At 39.9% G+C, this 19618-nt stretch overlaps 1 protein-coding gene across 6 annotated transcripts in view; it reads right to left on the reverse strand.

Annotated features, from left to right (window-relative positions):
- The window catches only part of STAC (SH3 and cysteine rich domain), a 254281-nt gene that overhangs the window by 47559 nt on the left and 187104 nt on the right, over positions 1 to 19618 (reverse strand). For all 6 annotated transcript variants that reach the window (XM_090142346.1, XM_090142344.1, XM_090142342.1 and 3 more), the window contains one exon: positions 2688 to 2964. In XM_090142346.1, coding sequence (XP_089998472.1) covers positions 2688 to 2964 — 277 coding nt within the window. The remainder of the gene's footprint in view (positions 1 to 2687; positions 2965 to 19618) is intronic.

Raw genomic sequence — 19618 nt, forward strand, 5'->3', positions numbered from 1 at the left:
GAGAACCATTTAAGGTGAACCTAAAATCATTCTTGGTGGCAAAACTGAAACCATCTAAAGTCAAGCTGGGATTTTCCTGGACTCTTTCCCCCAGCCTTCAAAACATGCATCTAGCCTTTGCCTTTACTCTCATCAATAAGGAATTTAAAGTCAGAGACGCATTACTCTCAAATGTCACTGACCTTGAAAAATGCAAATAGAGGGAACAAACAGACTCTGTGTTGCAAGCATAAATACAGCGTTCCTGACATGTTGACATGATTTCCTGAAAAGTTGCCTGTTTTGCTTCACCAACCCCACGACCAACAGTTGTGCAACTCACGTGGATTAACTGAGCTACAAACAGCAACACCCAAATCTCCCATGCTGCTTAAAATATAGTACAGAAAAACCAGGCATGACTGTAGTAAGGATCAAAGATAGAACACGATGGAAGTAGAGTGGACTTCTGTCTATGAAAATAAGGGCATTTGACTCAAATGGATTATAAGGTAAAATTCTTAACATCTTTTCTTCTCTGCTGTTCCTTCAAGCAAAGATACGCTACAGGAGGTCAGAGAAATTCACCTGACTCAGCCTGCCGCCAGCCAAAGTAGGCTGCATTAGCTTCTTCAGCAATTACAAAAAGCTTCACTGCCTAATTAAGAGGCTAAGACAGGGAACAGCAAATGGAAGCCCTCAAAGGATACAAAAGAAAAGGAAAAAATTCAGAAGGCGGGTGGGGTTAAAGCTGATGTTTTGAATCTCAGTAGATATGCTTCAAGACTTTTCTACCCCAGGCAGGACATAGAGAACCTAGCAAGGAAGAATAGCACGGATGTTTACGAACTGGAGTTGCTCTCCACCAAGTTTGCTGCCAGTAATAATCTGTTCTGTGCAGCAGTGTTTTGGAACAGTTTTGCTGAGTCACGCAGATTTGATCATATTAATCTCCATACAATTTTCATGAGAAGTTGCCAGAAATGAGAAGTGCTTGTATTTGCAGTATATGCTCGTGAAACTGAGCTATGATAGAATATTCATTCACGTTACAGGAGGAAACAAGTTCTGGGCCTGCTTCCATACAAGAAGCTATTTTGTCTGCTTATCTTCCAGACATCCCTTCACTCTCTGGACTATGCAGTTCCCTGGTATTGATGCTTTTATCCTTCTCCCTTTGACTTGTTCTACCTCTTAAATGAAAGAAACAAAGACATGGAATCAAAACTCCTATTTCCCTGACTTTAGTAAAGCTGTGGGGTGAACGAAACCAAGACTCCTGTGTTTGGTTATTTAATTTACAGAAGCAGGATTGTATTGCATTGGATTTAACATCCTGCTGACTGGCAGCTGCCTTATGCAAAGAACACAATTCCTCAAACAAACAGGGGGACACCAAGCACCCTTACGTGGAAAATAAGGTACCATTCTTTGAGAAAGGTCAAACAATCCTATCAACATCTTTCAAGAGCTTACCAAGCTTTCATATGAAAAGCAGTTCCACGCCAAGGAGCATTGCTTCTTACAGCAAGCTAAACAAACTGCAGACAAAAGTCTGTACTCAAAAACTTGCTCTACTTCTACATAAAGCTAAACCAGCATTTCATCCCACGTACTGCCCCAACACATGGAAATTCTGTCACTCACTTTCACGCTGGTCACTGAATTTATTTCTTACTGTGCTGTGGCTAGACAATAAACAATGAGGTCAAATCATGTGCATACTAAACTAGCAGCAGAGACATGCATTTGTAGGGCTGTGTTACTGAATAGCAGCTCTCGGAGCTTCCCATAGTAGTGACCACATGTGTTGTACACCTCTAGTCACCTGCTAGCATCTCTTTTCTGACCTCTACCCATGCAGCCCCACAGATAACCTGCTGTGTGAAGGATGCCTTTTTTAGATCTTCTGCTCTGCATTGAAAATTTATGAGCAGAGCTCACCACAGAGTTGCATTTTGGATGCTCAAGAAAATAATAATTAGAATATATTTATATATACAATAACTAATCATAATAATGATTAGTTTTGTCCTCTGTTTCTGTCAGTCAGTCCATGGCAGTAACTTATATAGTCACAGAAATAAGGAAGGGAGATCCTTCAAAGGTATGAAGTTCTTGGATTGTCAGTGACAGTTAGAAGAGAGACAACTAAATCAACAATCCCAAGAAAGCCTGCAGTATGAATTCAGTTCTTATGTGTTCAGTTGACCTACACTGCCAAAGCAACCACCCAGCAGATACTACTTCTTGCTCAGTTGTCAGCTGAGGTAGATGGGCATCGTCGCCATATTTAATGGGAAACAAGGGGCACTGCAGGGTTGGGCCAGTCATAAAGAACAAGAATTAGAATTACTGCTGTATAAAAGAGAAAGAACAGCAAACACAAATTCTCAAGATGGATTTCTGCTGTTTCTAGTATAATGTATAACAAGGCTTGCACTTGGTGCTCAATATAACCTAAATGAGCACAGAATTTAATGCTGGCAGAAACCCTCACTTGTTATTTATGACTGCGTATGTCACCAAGGAAAGAGAACCACGAGTGAATATAGATTTTATATTCGTTTACAGCAGATATGACTTAAATGCAGACCCTTTTTGTATTAGAACCCTCAATTGGACATCTAGGCTCACATGAATTATGGAAAGTCATCTCGCACATCCTAACATGGATGCCCACAGAGAGTTTGAAAATTGTTGCTTACCAACAATCATGTGGTTGCAGACATCACAGAAGGTGGGCTTTTTGAAGATGTGCTCCTGGAAGATGTGAGCCTTGTTGTTTTCTGACAGCTGCTGGGTTCTGGTGGGCGAGGATGCCTGGCTCTCCGAGCTGGGAAGCTGCCCTGTGCTCGTGCTCACCTCTGGCATCAAGTCTACTTGCAGCTTCACATCACTGTTAGTCCTCTGGAAGAAGTTGTCTGCACTTTTACTCCGCAAGCTTTTGGTCTTGAAGGAGAGTGATCGTTTGAGTTTCTGCAGCTGCAACAAAGAAGCCAATTACAATTAGTACCTCTTTCTTTTCAACAGCAAGGTGAGGCTCTTGGTTTTGGCATCTGCTGCTGCTAAGTGAGCAAAAGACAGCTTCTTGTTCCCGGGGCAACTAGGAGCCATTAGCAAACTTGGAGCCACCTGAGCAATAAAACCGACTCTAGAATTTATCTAGCAATTTCAAAATTAAAAAATAAACAACAACAACAGGTCCCTACTTGAAAATAAACCACCCTTCATATATTTTCTCATGTGGTAATAAACTTCATATCCCTAAGAAATGCTGTCTTTTCTTTTACGTATGACAATGAAGAGATACTGCAGAGAGTTGCACACATACTCCCTTGGAGAATATATTCTTTGCATTCAAGCATGAGAAAAGTTAGAGCCATTGTATAGCCTTCAGCAGCCTTTAAAGCCATTTCAGGAACAGATGTTAAACAGCATTACAAGAAGAGTGAATTCAGTAAATAAATTAGATATAATGAAAAGCCTCAAATTTGGCAGAAACAGACTACACAGTTTTGACAAAGGAACACTTGCTTGGTTTTTTTAAAAAAGGTAAAAAAAAGTTGAGGAGCAATAACTGTATAGTTAAGTAGTCAACTGATAGTTAATGCATGAATTAACTCATACTAATTAACAAGCATCCATATATCCATATTCTTATAAACTGCATTGTGTAATCATTACCAGATGTTACAGCTGGAAAAAACATTGTGGTTAGAATTGGAAAGAAACAAACAGGGAAGGAACGCTCACCTGTATCCAAAGATCCAGGTTCACAGGAAAGACTCCACAGAGGAAGGATCTCCAACAAGAAACCCTTCCCCAGTTGCAGTCAGCCCTTAAATGGGGTCTAGGAGAGGTGCAGCCAGGCTCCACCCCTTTGGTCACACAGCTGAATCACCTTCACCTGTGCTCCATGGCTAAACTCAGTGCTTGCCCCAGGTGAGCAATCAGTGGTTCAGGTCGTGACTCAACAGTTCCCATACACCAGAATATTAAGTATCAGAATGAGGGATAATCAACTCAAATTTATACTGTTTCTTTACCCACAAAGTGTCTTGTACTTTATCAGAGCTCCTTTCATCCTTCCTCCAAAGAGTTTTATGTAAGGCTGAGAAGGGCACAAAGGTGATCCACAGCAGACATCAGCATATCAACCACATCATTTTGCAATTTCGTCACGTTGATCACCCATGAGTAGGGTAAAAGGAAAGCATCCTGGGAAAGCCAGCTTTGCATCCACTTTATCTTTGCTGTCTCTCAAGTGTAATACCTCCATCCCATCTTTTTCCTCAGCATTAAATCAACCATCATTTCAATCACTGCTGCAATTATCTGGACAAATGTGATATAACATCTGATATTTTCCATGCCTCGTTGGCTGGCTGTGGCAAACCAGCAGGAATGGTTTATATTAGAAGCTGTTTACGTTAGAAACAGTGACGATTGGGAATCATAATTCACACTGATATAAAGGGAAGAGTTCACATGCTTTCCCAAAAAAGCATAGGACTGTCACACTGACATAGTGGCCCCAGGGTACATGTTCTTCCCGGTTCTAATTTCTGATCCATCCATTTTCTTTGCAATGCAGCCAAAACTGCACTATGGGATAGGAGCCTGCATGTATCCTGAGGGGAAGCCTCTCTACCACTTCCACACATAGGCAGCTTGCCCTTGAAGAAGGGAGATTCTCCAGCTCTCTCCCCACTTTGCACAACGCTGAGCTCCTCAGTCTCAATGAATGGGCAAAAAACATCGCCTCTAATTAACAGCATTTGTGTTTGCTACATGGAAGGTTTCCCAGCATCCCGCTAGAGAAACCTTCTGCTCCCTGAGCTGCTTCTCCATAGTGGATTTGGGAGCTGGGAGGATCAGAGCTAGGGGCCTGTCCCACATCTCTCTGTGGGCACAACAGGGGGAGTCCTGGATCCAAAGGAAAGAAATTCCCACCAGTTTGTCAAAGTCTCAGTGAGACGAGTAGTTAAGTAAGTCAATAAATGCCAACTTTGAGGCAAGAGTGACTTCTGTTTTCTGAAAGTCATTCAGCTGAAGGTAAGTAGAGGACTTGCTGAGCCTGAAAACCACCTTACAACAGCACCAACAAAGTGAGATTCTTCCTCTCCTGCTTAGATGTTAAGTCACTGGCACCCAAAATCACTGTGGTTACTAAGTGCTGAAACTACTTCATCTTCCCAGTGACAGCCAGAAGCTCAGTAATAACTTGCCCCTTTGCCACCAAAGTGCTTCCCACCGAAGTGAGACCTAATCAGTGCAGAAAAACACAGAATTACACCACCACAAGGTGACTGAAATGGCATTCATTATTGATTTGCCATCCGTTCCTATTGTGTCACACGAAGTTAATTAAATTTCAAAATACTGCTTCTGCCACAGAAAGAAGACTAAGCTGTGCAATACAGTATTTGTTTTATCATGAATCAACTGTCTTTTAAGCTCAGTGATGCAGTATGTCTCAAGGAGTTCTGCTTTTACTACCTTTACAGCATTCTCCTGTGCAGTCGTTTGCCAGTTTAGAGATATTCCAGCACCCTTTTTTGCCCTGGGCAGAAAAGTCAGTAGTTTTCCAAAGATGGGTAGTACAGCATTCAGGCCATGAATGTCCAAACCTATGCATATGCACTCAGGTGAGTGTGCAGCTGTGCATACTCCATACATCTATAGCCTCGGGAGTGTTCAGAACAGAACACAGATACTCAGGAAAAATTAGACCAAATTACATCTACAGGCTTGGCAGGCATCTCTGCATGAGCTACTAATCCTGAGCACTGTCCTGCGCTAAAATCATTTTCAAGACAAGGTGGGCATTCTTGCTGTTACTCAAATGGAGAAGAATTCTCATTGTGAAGTGTGCTACAGCCTGGCCCACTCTTTAACTGGAAGATTTTAAATGTAAACACTGGCTTATAACAGGCCTGGTTTTGATCTGCCACTAACTGATTTAATTTACATGTGATGCTACTCCTAAGGGAGAAGCTTGGAATTCAACTGGGACCAGCTCTCTCAATAGAGAAAGAAGTATGCAAATTTTAGTATGATTAATTTCCTTCTGCAGAATTAATTCAGTCCAAAGTTAAGTCACAGACAAAAACACTACCGAACTTTGCAAAGAGGTGAGACTGCAATCGCTCCGTGTTTGACCCTGCTCCAACACTTCAGCAAAATATCATAAACAAAATCATGGATTGAACAAAGACCTAAACCAATCACTCAAAGGCTCTAAGAAACACACTGGAGATAATTCTCCTAGGCCTTTCACATTTTCTGTCCTGAAGGGAAGGTTACAAACAAGCTTTTGCTTAAATAAATAAATAAACAAATAAATTAAAATAAGATCAATTTAAAATTCCCACAAGCACAAGAGCTTTTCTAGAATGATGATAGGATCACAAGACTTCACAATACCCATCCTTCAGAAACGTGAACTTTTGCTATCAAATTCAAGATGTTCTGGTGGGTTGGAATTAGATGGGGAAAAGAGTTTGTCTCTGGTCAAAAGCTTTTTATCAGTCACACAACTCAATATATTAAACTTGTGGACAAGGAGAAGATAAGTGAAATAGCTAAACCCTGGATCTTTATTAACCTTTTTTTCAGCATTATCCAACACAATCTCCGTCTTCTTCAGAGTTATTGAATGTTCGTGCTTCAAGGAATCAGGAAGCCCTGATGAACTACAGGTTATCAACACCTCCTCTGCTTCTGAATTCCCTTTACTACAGCTCTTCAGCTGCTATAACCAGAAAGCAGCAGGCAGCAAAAGGACAGCTACTGAAATTCATTCCTAGAGTGATGTTGTTGCCAGTGATATTGATTTGAATGGGAGTTGCACCTGCCCTTGCTGAGGCTTTATTTTATGTGGAAAGCACACAACTCTCGTCTGCAATTTCGGTTTAAGAACTTTGAGGTGAAGCTGGGAAGATATCAGTGATTTGAACTGCTTTATATACACTAACTTTGAAATTAGAAAAGATAAACATATCAATTTCCAATTGTCCACTCTGCAAAGAATAGTTTGGGCTCCTAATCGCCTCCCTGATATCTAGAAGCTTCATTCTCAAGACTCTCTGGATCTGCCTACAACTGCAGACAACGTGGCTCAATAGGAGCAGATCAGCAGAGCGAAATGGGGGGTGTTGAAATGCATACGGCATGCAAACATTTCAGGTCACAGAATACTCTGAAAGAGAGCAGCCCATTAGCCCTTCTGTGCATTAAGTGCACACGTGGAGCAGAAGCAAATCCCCAAGAGATGCATTCTGCACTCAGTGAGACAGCGGGGTGTTCCATAACTGAGAGGTTAGCTTTGAAACTGCACTCCCAAACCAAATTAAAATGCTAAGGTAAGTTTCCTCTCCACCATCACCAGTTCTCTAAAAAAACTTCTCCATCACGCCTTCTTACCATTCAAAGCTCAGAGGAAGCCCTGCTCCCTTCACGTGATTGCTTCACTCCTCTTTATGAACTCTCTCCTTAGTTATCTCAAGGTGAATGGTAGTTAACTGGAAAGACAAGCAGTTTGATTATATTGTGTTTGCTTGGACCATTAGCTTTGGCATTCAGAGCAATCCTGTTGGGAGTTATTTACTTCCCAACATGCTTCATCTTGCTCCCTGTTCAGCCACTGCTAGCCATCCTTGGCAGTAGTAGAGGCTCCTGGATGGCACGGGGCCAACAAGAAGGTTGGTTGTATAAATTTCCACACTTATCTTCCACAAGAAAAGAACAAATGAAATAAATCATCAGCTGTGCTTTACTGACAGGCCACATGACAAAACCCTGATTTTCAGATGTCAGCTGTGCTAGTGTCCTAGTAAAAACAACAAAAAAGTGATTGCCTGCTCTTCTCCATCCCTTTCTTCACAGTAGTGTTAGCAACATCATTAGACGGATTACAAGTAACACGAAGCATTAATGGTGTTGGGATGAATCCTTAGGACAGTTTGATTGCTGCAATTCTTATAAAATGTGCCTCATTTGTTTAGCTATGCAGACTTTAAGTGCTGTCAGTGGTTTTCGCTCACTGCTGTAAAATAAACATCCAACTTCTATAAGGAATTATTTCTTCCTTCTTTCAGTTTCCTAAAACAACTTTCCAAATTATTTGACTCTTGTTATTATAAATGAAGGACTTCAACATGCAGAACTGTTGTGCTCATTAACTAGAGATCATGGCAGGTGCATTACCAAAAGGGACTCGAACCAAAAGTCTTTCAAAAAAGGGAAAGAACAACAGTGTTGACAAATGAAATCTATTCTACCAAATGCAATCCATTTTCTGGGCCAAAGAGCATTCATTTTGTACCAGCAACCCCCTGAATATACTTCAGATGTTAAATGGATCTGTTGAAGGACTACATGTTAGCAGGGTGTCAGCTAGCCTGAAGGCATTGCTGGGCTTTAGCACGCTGCATCGATTAGAGCAAACAAGGAACTTTCTCCAACAGAAATGCTGCTATTGTGAGCATGGAGGCTAGCAATTTCCTTCTTAAAATTGAGGGACACAAAAGCAAGTGATTTTTGAACACAGATGAGAGTGGGGTTGTTGTGTTCTTCTCTAGTTTTGATTTAAAAATGCACTGCCTTGGCATTTCAATGAGCAAAATAAGATTATGACATGTCCAAAGCCAGTATGCAGTTTTATAAATAACGTGTTTGTCTGTTGATGAGAGAAATACTATGTCGTATAGAATTAACAAGATAAAAGGACATTTCAAACACTTGAGGGGTTGGTATGTTTTTTGGCAAAGCATCCACGATAAAGTTTGTAACCAAAGCTGATTCCTTTTCCATCTTCTCCTTTCTAAATAATAAATAGTACAAATACACTGCTAGTACAAATTGAATTAGCTAAATTGACTTCAATTGCTGCCAATTTATACAGTCTGAGAATCTAGCTCTATCACGTATTTGTGGCTGCCCCAGACAGCTTTCTTAGAAGCTTTTAATCCTCTTAATTCACTGCAGACAAAAAGAAAATGCTCATCACTGCACAATCTGCTACGTAACATATCTGTGTTTTTTTTTTCCCAAAGAGATTGCAAAGCCATTAGAACAAATACGTTTGTTATTGCTGTAAAAAAAAAATAAAAATCAATCATCTGTCTTCTCAAATACAGTACTGGACTACTCAAAGGGAAAATCTTTTCTGTAATACCTAATAATATTATTGATTTCTCGGGTACCTCCAGCTACTCATGTTGGCTACTGTTGCTCTGACCATCATCCTCACATTACTCTCCCTGAACTCCACTGTTTTTGATACTCACCCACTGATCCTCAAATCACTTTAGGATATAAACCTTTCCAGGCAGGTCTCTTACTGTGATTTTGTTTGACATGCAGAGTCCTAACTACAATGAAATGCTCTGATTGGCACATCAGAGCGTAGCAGCAAAAATTCCTGAAAGAGCCTCAGGGATTTTTTTCAGAGCACGCAATCTGAAGAGATGCTCATTGTCACCGTTCCCCAAATGTCACTGTGAATCACACGTTCTCAGCCCTCTACTGATGTACTACATCCTTGGCAGCTGTGTGTTTGCATATCTAATTGGCAGACCTCTGAATTATCGAGAGGTACAGTCTGCACGTGTAGCCAAACTCTGTTTGCTTAGCTGTTTTGTCTCTTCTATACAACTCTCTGGCTTGCTTTAAAGCATCCTGAATACCTAGATCTGAACAATACCTTCTGCTGTTGGTCCAAAAACCTAAAATTCAAGGTACGTTTTCTAACATTGCAAAGAACCAGAACTAGCAAAAATGTGAAACAAATGTGAAATAAAATGCCTGACAACATGAAATGGTTTGCCTTTTGCTCTAAATTCCTTTCTATAGCCTTGAAATTCAGCATAAGCTGTGACAGCACAAAGTATTGCCTTCCAGGGAATGACACACTTGAGGAAACACAAACAATTTATTATCTACAATCAAATTTCCTGGGAATTATTTTTGTCTTCATTATATTCTGAGTAGGCTACTTAGTCATAAGGCACAAAAAGAGTAAACTCTATGTGAGATATTCTGCAACTGTGACTTACCCTGAGCTTATATTAACTTCCCTGCCAAATATATTTTCATACTAGCTTCTAAAGACTCACTGTCCTTTAAACGTTTTAAAACAGCTTGTAAAAAGGAGGCAACATATGCAAAATAAATATAACAATATTTGTATGCATGTGAAAACCAGAAAATTATTTCTTTTAATCAAACACGAAGCAATTTTTTCTCCCCCTGAGAACAGCAACATTAAATACATTTATTTATCTAGCTAAAACTCTCAAATGTTCTATCTAAAAGAATTTTGTTCTGTTGAGTTTTCAAGCAGCCCTATTTCGATGTACTCAGCATTTTTTTCTTCTAATCTAGCTACACTAGAATCAGTAATCTAGAAAGAAAAGAGAAAGAAAAGACATTCACGTTACACTTGTGTTCCCAAGAGATTTCATCTCTATTAGTATTGCTTCAAATTTCACAACAAGTTGAGTTTGAGAAGAATGCTTGTGAAAGAGTGGTTGTTTTATCATTGTACTCATGTCACTCAGTCATGGTTTGAACTAGAAAGAGGTATTAAGCCTGTTTCTAGCAGAGAGGAAAACCAGTGAATCCTTCTCAAATCTTCAGCATTACAAGCTAACAACTCACAAGAACATCTTTCAGAGAATCTTCTCACCCAAATCATGAAAATCAGATTAAGAGCCCCAAAGTCAGGTATGCTGAGTTCATCATGTTTAGCTCAGTGATCATCAGTTCTTCCTCCTTTGGGAACTCACGCACAGATGAAAACATGTTACAGATCAAACTAAGCAATGCTTCATCCTTTCCCAAAACATGTTGATTGCTTTTTGTTGGGATTGGAAAATGCTTTGTCCCTTCTCTTGCCTCAGCTACCAAGGAGGAGATGCTTCTTTCCAGAGAAGGCAGCAAGACTATAAATTCTGTATTTAATCACAGGAATATATTCTCCCTTCCACCAAACAGCTGTTCCAACATGGGTGGCATCAGCTGTGGGAGATCTCCTGTCATTCAGGTTATGAGAAGTGGTGGTGGAATGACTGCCTACAAACTTCTCTGTGGCTCCTCTCTTCATGGCCAGGCAATTTAATCTCCAGTCTTTCCTCCTGGTGCTAGCAGACAAGCTTACAACACAAGGAAGAGATGATGAGGAACAGTCCTTCCATTTCTTTAAAATCCTCTTTTAACTTTCGGTTTCAAAACGGATGTGTTTTCTACTTCTTGGTTGGTACCCTGGGTTCACCTCAGGCATCTGATTGCTAAGCAGCTGGTCATCTCCATACTTTGTCCCTATTACGATAATATGCACGTGTGGCTACCTCCTAACTTCTGACATAAGAGGAATTCAGACTGTTGTCTCTGAGGTCTCATCCACGAATCCTGCATTTTCCTGCTCCATCTCTTTTCCATTTCACCTCCTAAACGGAACAGTGATTTCCCTTTGGTAATTCCTGACGTACTCTTGTAATAATCTTTGCAGCAGTGGAAGTGGCACAATGAATTTTGGATATTAAAAGCCTGGATTTCAGAGTAATGTAAATCCAGGAGCCCTGCTGAGGTGAATGAAGCTACACTGCGTGCACCTGCTGAGAGTCTGCAGCAATAATAATAAGGCCTGAGTTTTGCTTCTTTTTCTTCTCACGAATCATCTGTGATGAATATGATTGTGAATGTGGGATTAATCATCCACGACTGTGCCTTGTATCTGTCCACCTAGGAAGCATGCATCGTTATTTTCCATTATTGTTCTTTTGCAAAATTAAAGCTCACCCAGATCATCTTAAAAAAGACAACTTCTGCTAAGAAGTGCTGGTCTACCTATGGTATAAATTTTCACCAATTCATTTTGTTCATTTGTTCTTTTCCTTTCTTTCTTTTTTTTTTTTTTTTTCCAAGCAGAGCTGTTTAGCTGTTCAGCTAAAACAGACACTACTTTAAATGGTAGTATGTCTCTTGAAACAAACATGGAAATACATCTGGCAGGGAGGCTGACAGTAACCGAGGGGGACAATTAACATCAGCACCAGGTCCCACATACCATATAATCACATTTGTATTGTCCACAAAAAAAGGAGGAATGAGATCTACTGGGAGCTGTGATAGTTGATATTTTAGTGTTTCCACTCCTCCTTCTGGGGTTCCAAAATTAGGCTGTTAAAATTGCTTCACGATGAAAGCATATAAGTGCTCAGCTCTAGAACAGAGTTGTTGTCACTGGGCCAAATCCTAAGGTCTTTGCTCACTCCTAACTCCAGCTGACTTCAGTGAGCATGGCTCCCAAGTAAAGGTTGGGGATTTGGCAGGACTATTGTTTTGCTTCTTTTGAAATGAAACTTTTTTTTACTGTTTTACTTTGTGCGTTAAAAGCAAAGGAATTTCTGCGTGCAGAATGAAGAGCCACCTGAACACACGTGGCATCCCGTTATCTGAAGGACTTTATCCATCCTTCCTATTTCTGAAACCCTGTCAGTCAATCTCTTCTCCTCCACAACCAAATGCTGACAGACTCATGGAACACCTATGCCTCTTGCTTTTGTTTTTCCCGTATGTTTGTTTCAAATTTGTACCTAGAGTGACTTTATTCTGCCTAGATTTCTTGCTTAACTACTGTGCCTTAAGTCTGACACAATGCTAGCTCATTTTCTGATCACATAAAGAACAAAACCATAATGCCAGGATTTGGTTGCTATATGGCCTATTAGCTTTAAAAAAAAACCTCACCCAACACACACAAACAAAGCTATTCTGGCTTATTTGATCCCATAGGTTTCTGCACCTCCTTCTTTCCTGTCAATCCACAAACAGATTCACATCTGAATTATACAGCTTGTTCCCATCTTTCCACTTCAAACTCTTTAGTGGGAAGATTATGCCTTACAGAATATTAGCAGTGCTTGTTGGTTCATTATCAGTTTTTCTTTTTTCACAACCTCCTTCCCCTCCAAGTGCTTACTTTTACAACCTGGTAGCAAATTTTCTGCCTCCTGTCTTCTTTTTATCCCTCCCAAATCCTGACACTGTCCCATCCTTTAAATGCTGCATCTTGCCAGCTGCTCTGGAGACCAGGTTATTTTGGCAATGTCTGTTCTGAAGCCCAGCAGGACCCCTGCTGTCCTGGTGTGCAGATACAACACAGCCCTGGCACCACTTGATCTGCAGCCCAGGATCTGGGGGGAGCATCAACAGCGCCGGTGGAGCAAAGCCAATTAATGCCTGTGGGCTTCTCATTGCTCCACCTGGGGCCCCAGTGAGTTTCTTTCACCTTGTTTTTCCAGCTCTAGAGTCCTACAGCAGCTACCAGATACAAGGCAAATAATGTCATTTATAAATCAAAATCTTTTTCCACCTTGGTAACATCTTCCTTGCTTGCTATCTAATTACCTTACTATCGACCATGGCAGAGATCTGTTTATTTCCAGATTCAGTCCTGATCTGGCACAGTTTTCTTGCTATAGGTCTTCTCATAATGCAACTTAGGGCATGCATTTATACCTTCCAACACATCTACTCCAGTCATTTTCTAATTTTCAAACCACACTCCCAAATCATTTGAAGGAAAATTACTCCTGTATTACTCAGTTTTCAAGAAACCTTTTATTAGTACAGAACGTTTCCATCTAAGTAAGTCTGTCCCTTGTCTTACCATCCTTCCAGGTAAGTGATGCTCAGCAAAAACTGCATTCAGTGTCATACATAAAGAATAAACCAAATACCCACATGAAGAGTTTATCTTGATGATGATGTTGTTGTATATATGGAATTACAGTTACTTGGCACTTGATGGAGATACTTTAAGACCTGAATAATGCATCAAGTTTATAATGTAAATATATATATTTGGAGATGTTAATTGGCAAGTTATGTATGAGATTTATGGCACATCTTTTACTCCTTCTACCTCAGGCTCATCTGTTTCTTTTGTATTTTTCCTAAGCTTCCAAGCTGCTGAACATTTTCAGCCAGCTATTGTTTCAAGATCAACCCTGCAAAACAAAAACATTTTATTTTTATCCTCACCAGCTGCACAACTTTCCTGCTCAAATTATCTCTATCAAAGTTTCAAGACAATAAGTGACTGACTGCACCGTTACACTGAGACATCTAGCTTCTTCTAAAAAGAAAAACAGTTATACACAGAATATCACAAACAGAAAGAGAGAATTTAAGACTGTAACTTTGAGGTACTACAGCTTTTACTCAGTGCTAAAAGGGATCCTTAAGCCCCTCAGAATCTAAGCTTAAAGTTTAGCTGCTGCTACTGAAAGCCTGTGCGCAACGAGCTAAGAATTAAAAAATAAATTAATAAAAGACTTGTAACACTATCACACAGTTGGGCTCTCCAAAAAAAATGAAGCATATTTAAACTTCAGATTGTTGGTGCTGAGAGAGAAAAGAGCTTGGTATTGACATACGATACCAACAGATTTTACAATAATTGTTTTTATGATAGGAAAGTGAGGGATTTCAAATGAGTAAAACACAGCTTTGTCTGACAGAAAAAATGGAGTGACTTCAGTGGGATTGCGTGAGGGATTCAGGCAGGCAAGAAAACAGTGGGGAAGAAGAGGAAAAGAAAGCCAAGTGAGGACTGAGCATGTTTGGAAAAAACATGAGCACGAATCCTGGTTATTTCCATGAAATGCATCACTTTGGCTGGGCTGCTGTCAGAGTAGCTACCATTCTTGGTATCAGCAGAGTGGCACTGATCCATGAGGAGTGTGGCATATTATAGCAGATATCAGAGCCTGAAGAGCAAGCAACCGCTGCTGAATTGAAGAGCAAGCACACTGATAACTTCTAAGATTTATACCTGCTTTTTCTCATCAACTGATTTTTTTTATCTACAGCAGTAACTTTGAGTACGACTGTGCTGGAGGAATGATAACTCATGGAAAGGAGATCTTTTTCTGGAATGGAGCAGCTGGTAGTAAAGGCCAAATGATGTTACTTCACTTGCTACTTCAGGAATATTGTATTTATTGTAATGTGTTCCCTGCAGAGTCAGAAAAAACAGGCTGGTTTTTTTCATCTTGTTTAAAAAGGATCTGGCTCTTTTTCTCTGATCTGAGGGGCTCCTTCTTGTGGCCATCATCTATTCACAGCTGAATTCTCCTCAGAAATTTTAGGTTTGGCTTTCATTAAAAAAAAAACAAAAAAAAAAAACTTTGTAAAATGCTTTGTAAAATTCATCTACATTCTAACAAGCTTCAAGTAGGTTTGTTACAGCTGTCGGAATTAATTTCAGATTTGAGTATCTACAGAGACTCATTTGTCTAGAACATTTTTCTTAGATGCCAGGTAGGAACTGCTGAAAGAAAAAGTGCTACCAAGGGCAGAATAGGAGCCCAGGGTTGTATGTAGGAGCCTACACTGCTATGGAGGCAGGAGCTCAAAAGCCCTCCACTGACAACAGAGTTAAAAGAGATCTCCTGAGTTACATTACTACCTACCTAGATAGGAGACTAAGACAAGGGGAGATTAAGAGGGTTTAATTTCATCTGCAAAAGGAATGTTTTCTGTTACCTCGTTGTCTGAGTTCTAAATTTATGTATTGTTTCCTGCATATACATTATAAAGAGAGCGTGATGTTACATTAAGAGCTAAATAGGCACCCACACGCAGAGCACAGACAGCGTAATGCCAGACAACACAGAGAAATTACAGTGCAACTTGAAGAATTTATTTGTGAATAAAACAAGCACAGCCTGGACACAGATGAAAAGGAAAATGCAAACAGTAAGGTTTGCTTTATTCCAAGAGTACTTATAGCATGAGTGCCAGCATCCACGTGGTAATTCTAAAAGGTCCCTTCCCTGACTGAAGAACCACCATCCATTTTCTTAACAGGCATGTTTAAACTTGGCTAACCTTGGAAACCTGGAAATCTTGCCTCTAAAGACAAACCTTGCACTGTGTCAGAGAACCCAGTCCCGGATTAAAGCATTTGGGTGAGAAAAGGAGAGAGAAGTACTGAAAGGCAGAGTGAACAAGCCAGCAAAAAAAAGTTAAGCGTTCATCTGGATCTTTTGGATGGCCATGAGAGTGAAGTTCATTTGTCATTGTGACTAACTACAGGAGGTAGATCTAACTGCTGTGCACCTGCCAAAGGCTGTTCTGCACCCATACTTCATGAAACGAGCATGATTGATCTTGTAGGTAGAGTTTAATAGCAGTGCTTCGTATCTTGAAGCCTGGAGAGGCTCAATTTTTTTTCTCTTTTTGTCATAGGTGCATAACTTTCCATTATAGGACTGGCTGCAAAACAGCAATTCCACATAGCAAAAAAAAAGTTCTGATTTTGAATGATTTTATTTTTTTTTTTTCCACCTTGGCATAAAAAAACAACTGCAGCCTTTCAAAATGTCTTTGAGAGGACTGTGGGCAGAAGAGTAAACTTCCAGGGAAGGAAACAATTGGCCAGTTTTTGTCTGTAAGTTTCAAGGCCTTGCTCTGACAGATTCAAAGAGGTGTTCACCCTACTTAAATTCAAGCTCTTAACTCAGCAGTAGCTGTGTACTGTTGTAAAAGGAAAGTGATTTCCTCTCAAAGAGGCTAATTCAGAACACATTAGACAGGCTTTTGCTTTAAATTACACCTTTGATAAAACTGCTTCTGTCTGTGTCTGTTTGTAACATAGGGAGACTGAACTACTAACTGCCAAAAGTTGGGCTCTGATTACAGGTGGGCCTGTATGAATGAACCTATGATTTTTCTCCTCTTTTGACGACAAATTTCATCTGCAGTGAGGGAAGGGTTCCTCAATAAGGTTCACACATTCAGTAAGTGCTTCTCCAAAACCAAAGGCTTTGACCAAAAAGAAAAGAGCACTTGACAAACACACTTGATGATTATGAAAATGTTCATTATCAGACACGTTTGGCACATCATCACAAGGCACGTTATCATAGAATCACAGAGTGATTTGGGTTGGAAGGGACCTTCAAGATTAACTAATTCCAACCTCCCTGTTATAGGCAAGCTTTTTTCAGTCTCTCTGCTCAATCCTGAGATATTTTGGTTTTCAGAGTCAGTACGAGAGCTTTTAAACTGGCAGGAGAAAAACTGGCAAATCAATAAGGAATATTGCACCTATACATGCCATGTTTGAGGAGGTGATTTCTGTGCCTCATATCAAGGATCTGACTTGGACTATAAAAGCTGGTCTTTCCACTGTGCATAAATAATTTCTGCAAAACTCAAATGAAATTAAATGTTGGGGGTAACAGAGATGTGAGTGCAGCTCTAAGACCACATTTAACTATATTTGCTACAACAAGCTGTCAGGATGACTTTGCTCTCTCACCTGAGCTATGTAATCCTTTGACTTACTCTGAGAAAGAAGCTATATATATATATATAAATAATGATTTTAGTAGCTTTGTGAACACCAGCTTGTAGTATTTTGCTCCTTTCTCAATCAAATGTAATCATCAGTTACTGTACGTCAGATGCATTTTGCCCTTCTATTCAGATCACTAGACTGCTAAAACGATCTTAATAAAGCAGTGCATGTGTGGCATTTCAATAAAGCTTTTAAATGGCACTCAGAAATGAAGCATATTATGTCTCAAGAAAAGAAAAGCATTCAAGCAATTGCTGTTACTCACCTAAAGGCCTCTTGTCTGCAAATCCACATTGAGCTTGCAGTGTTCTGCAGCTGGGAAACACCCTTTCCTCACAATTATTAATTGGTTGGTCATTTGCCTATGCAACTGCAAATTGTGCAGGATACACAGAATACAGAGTCGAGGATATTCAACTTGTGCATTCACTACTGAAAATTCAGTTTTCTGCCTGACAAATATGGGGAAAAATATCAAATATGAGATCAATGCAATCTTCTACCCATCGTAAGCATACAGTAATAGCTCAGATAGGCAATAAGAAAAATACTTGTCATAGGACTGCCAGAAACAATAGTTTGGGATTGAGTGGTTATGTGTTACTTTCATTCAAATTAAATAAACTGTGAGGGAAAAAATGAACCTCTAAGCAAAGTTTGGGACTTCAAGAGGATAGCCTTTGATGTGCTTCATTCTCTTAAAGAAATTCAAAGCCTTCAGCACTCTCAGATCCATAGGGATTTCTTTTATACCACCATGGCACCTTGGAGTGTGACACAGAAGGTCCCAAGCTAGTGTCTGTCTGAACTAATATGTCCATCAAAAGCAGCATGGAGGTCTTAGCAGTGGTCTAGAAAGCAGCAGAGCTATGTAAGCAGGTTGCTACATTGCTGCTAATGAGTGAAGGCTGTCAGCAAGTACTGAGAGCTGATGAACTCCTATGGCCATAGGGTGTGGAATGGCCTTGGCCTTTGTTAGACACGAGATATCAGGTTAGAGACATGCTTCACAGAGAAAGGAGACTGAATAGAAACCATTAGATAATTGGACATGCTTGAGTGTGCAAGAGGTGTCGAATTTCTTCAAAGTAAATATGTTAATTCTACTTGCAATATGAAACAAAAAGGAATAAAAAGATCCCATAGATGTATGTTCCTGGCAAACTGCTTGAAAATAGTTACCTCAGAAAGGAAACTGGGGAAGAGTCCACAAAAAATGGTAAGGAGTGGAGTAAGAAAGAAGAAGAGTAAAAGAAAACTGGTATGCAAATGAAATTTGAGCTTTCAAGTTGAGCTGCTAAGGTTTAAGCACATTAATTGCCAAGGAAAGCTGAGAGAGCCCTTGCAAAAGGTATTTAAGGAAATGTCAAAGGATTGATGCAGACTGGGGAATGGAAAAGAAGAAACAGACTGTAGTAAAGCAAAGATGAGATAAAAGGCAGACTCAGAATTTATCAAATGCTTCATCTCACATTCTTCCCAGAACAATGATCCTAGGGTAAAATAACAGAAATGATAGGAAAGTATTTGCAGAAATTGATGGTATGACATCAAAAAAGCAGTTCAATATACCTGCTGAGGTGAAAAGGAGAAAAACCTTTATTACAAAATTTTACTTTGCAAGTCTAGAACAAGTTTTCTTAACAAATTTTATCAAGCAGGAAATGATACAGAAAAAAAGAAATCTATTTCAAAAGGGTGGGAAAGGGATCCCAGAAAATGAATACTTGTTGATCTGATCTCAACAGTGCAGCCAGCAACAACAACAACAAAAAAAAACCAACCAGATCCTCCTAAACTAGTTATCTTGGACAAGATGAAAAATTTTCTAGTCAAAGAAAATTTGGTATGCCAAAGGAACACGTGGTGTATTTCAACGTGCTATCTAATAGGAATCTATTAGCCAAGACATAAAAGAATGGAAGTAGTGGAGAAATTGTAAGATGTGAAGGAAAGTGAGTCCAACGGATGAGAGCTTCTGCTGAAGGAAGTACTGTCTTGAAGGAAGACCATTAGTGGAGTTCTTCAAAGAACAACACCAGCCATTTTAAGGCCAATCTTGCCTTCTGTATTTTCATTACTGAATGTGATGCAAAGATAAAGTGCGTCATAAGGCCATTTCCTTCTTACATGAGGCTGCAGGCACTGTCAAAACTAAAAAGGCTCGGGGCTTGAGGGATGGAGTTGCAGAAATACAACAGAGATCAACAGTGCAAATGCATTCTTAGGCACTTGAGACCAAACCACTCCAGATGAAAACGG

This window comes from Phasianus colchicus, chromosome 6, assembly GCF_987193195.1.
Source record: "Phasianus colchicus chromosome 6, bPhaCol1.hap1.1, whole genome shotgun sequence".
Lineage (NCBI taxonomy): Eukaryota > Metazoa > Chordata > Aves > Galliformes > Phasianidae > Phasianus > Phasianus colchicus.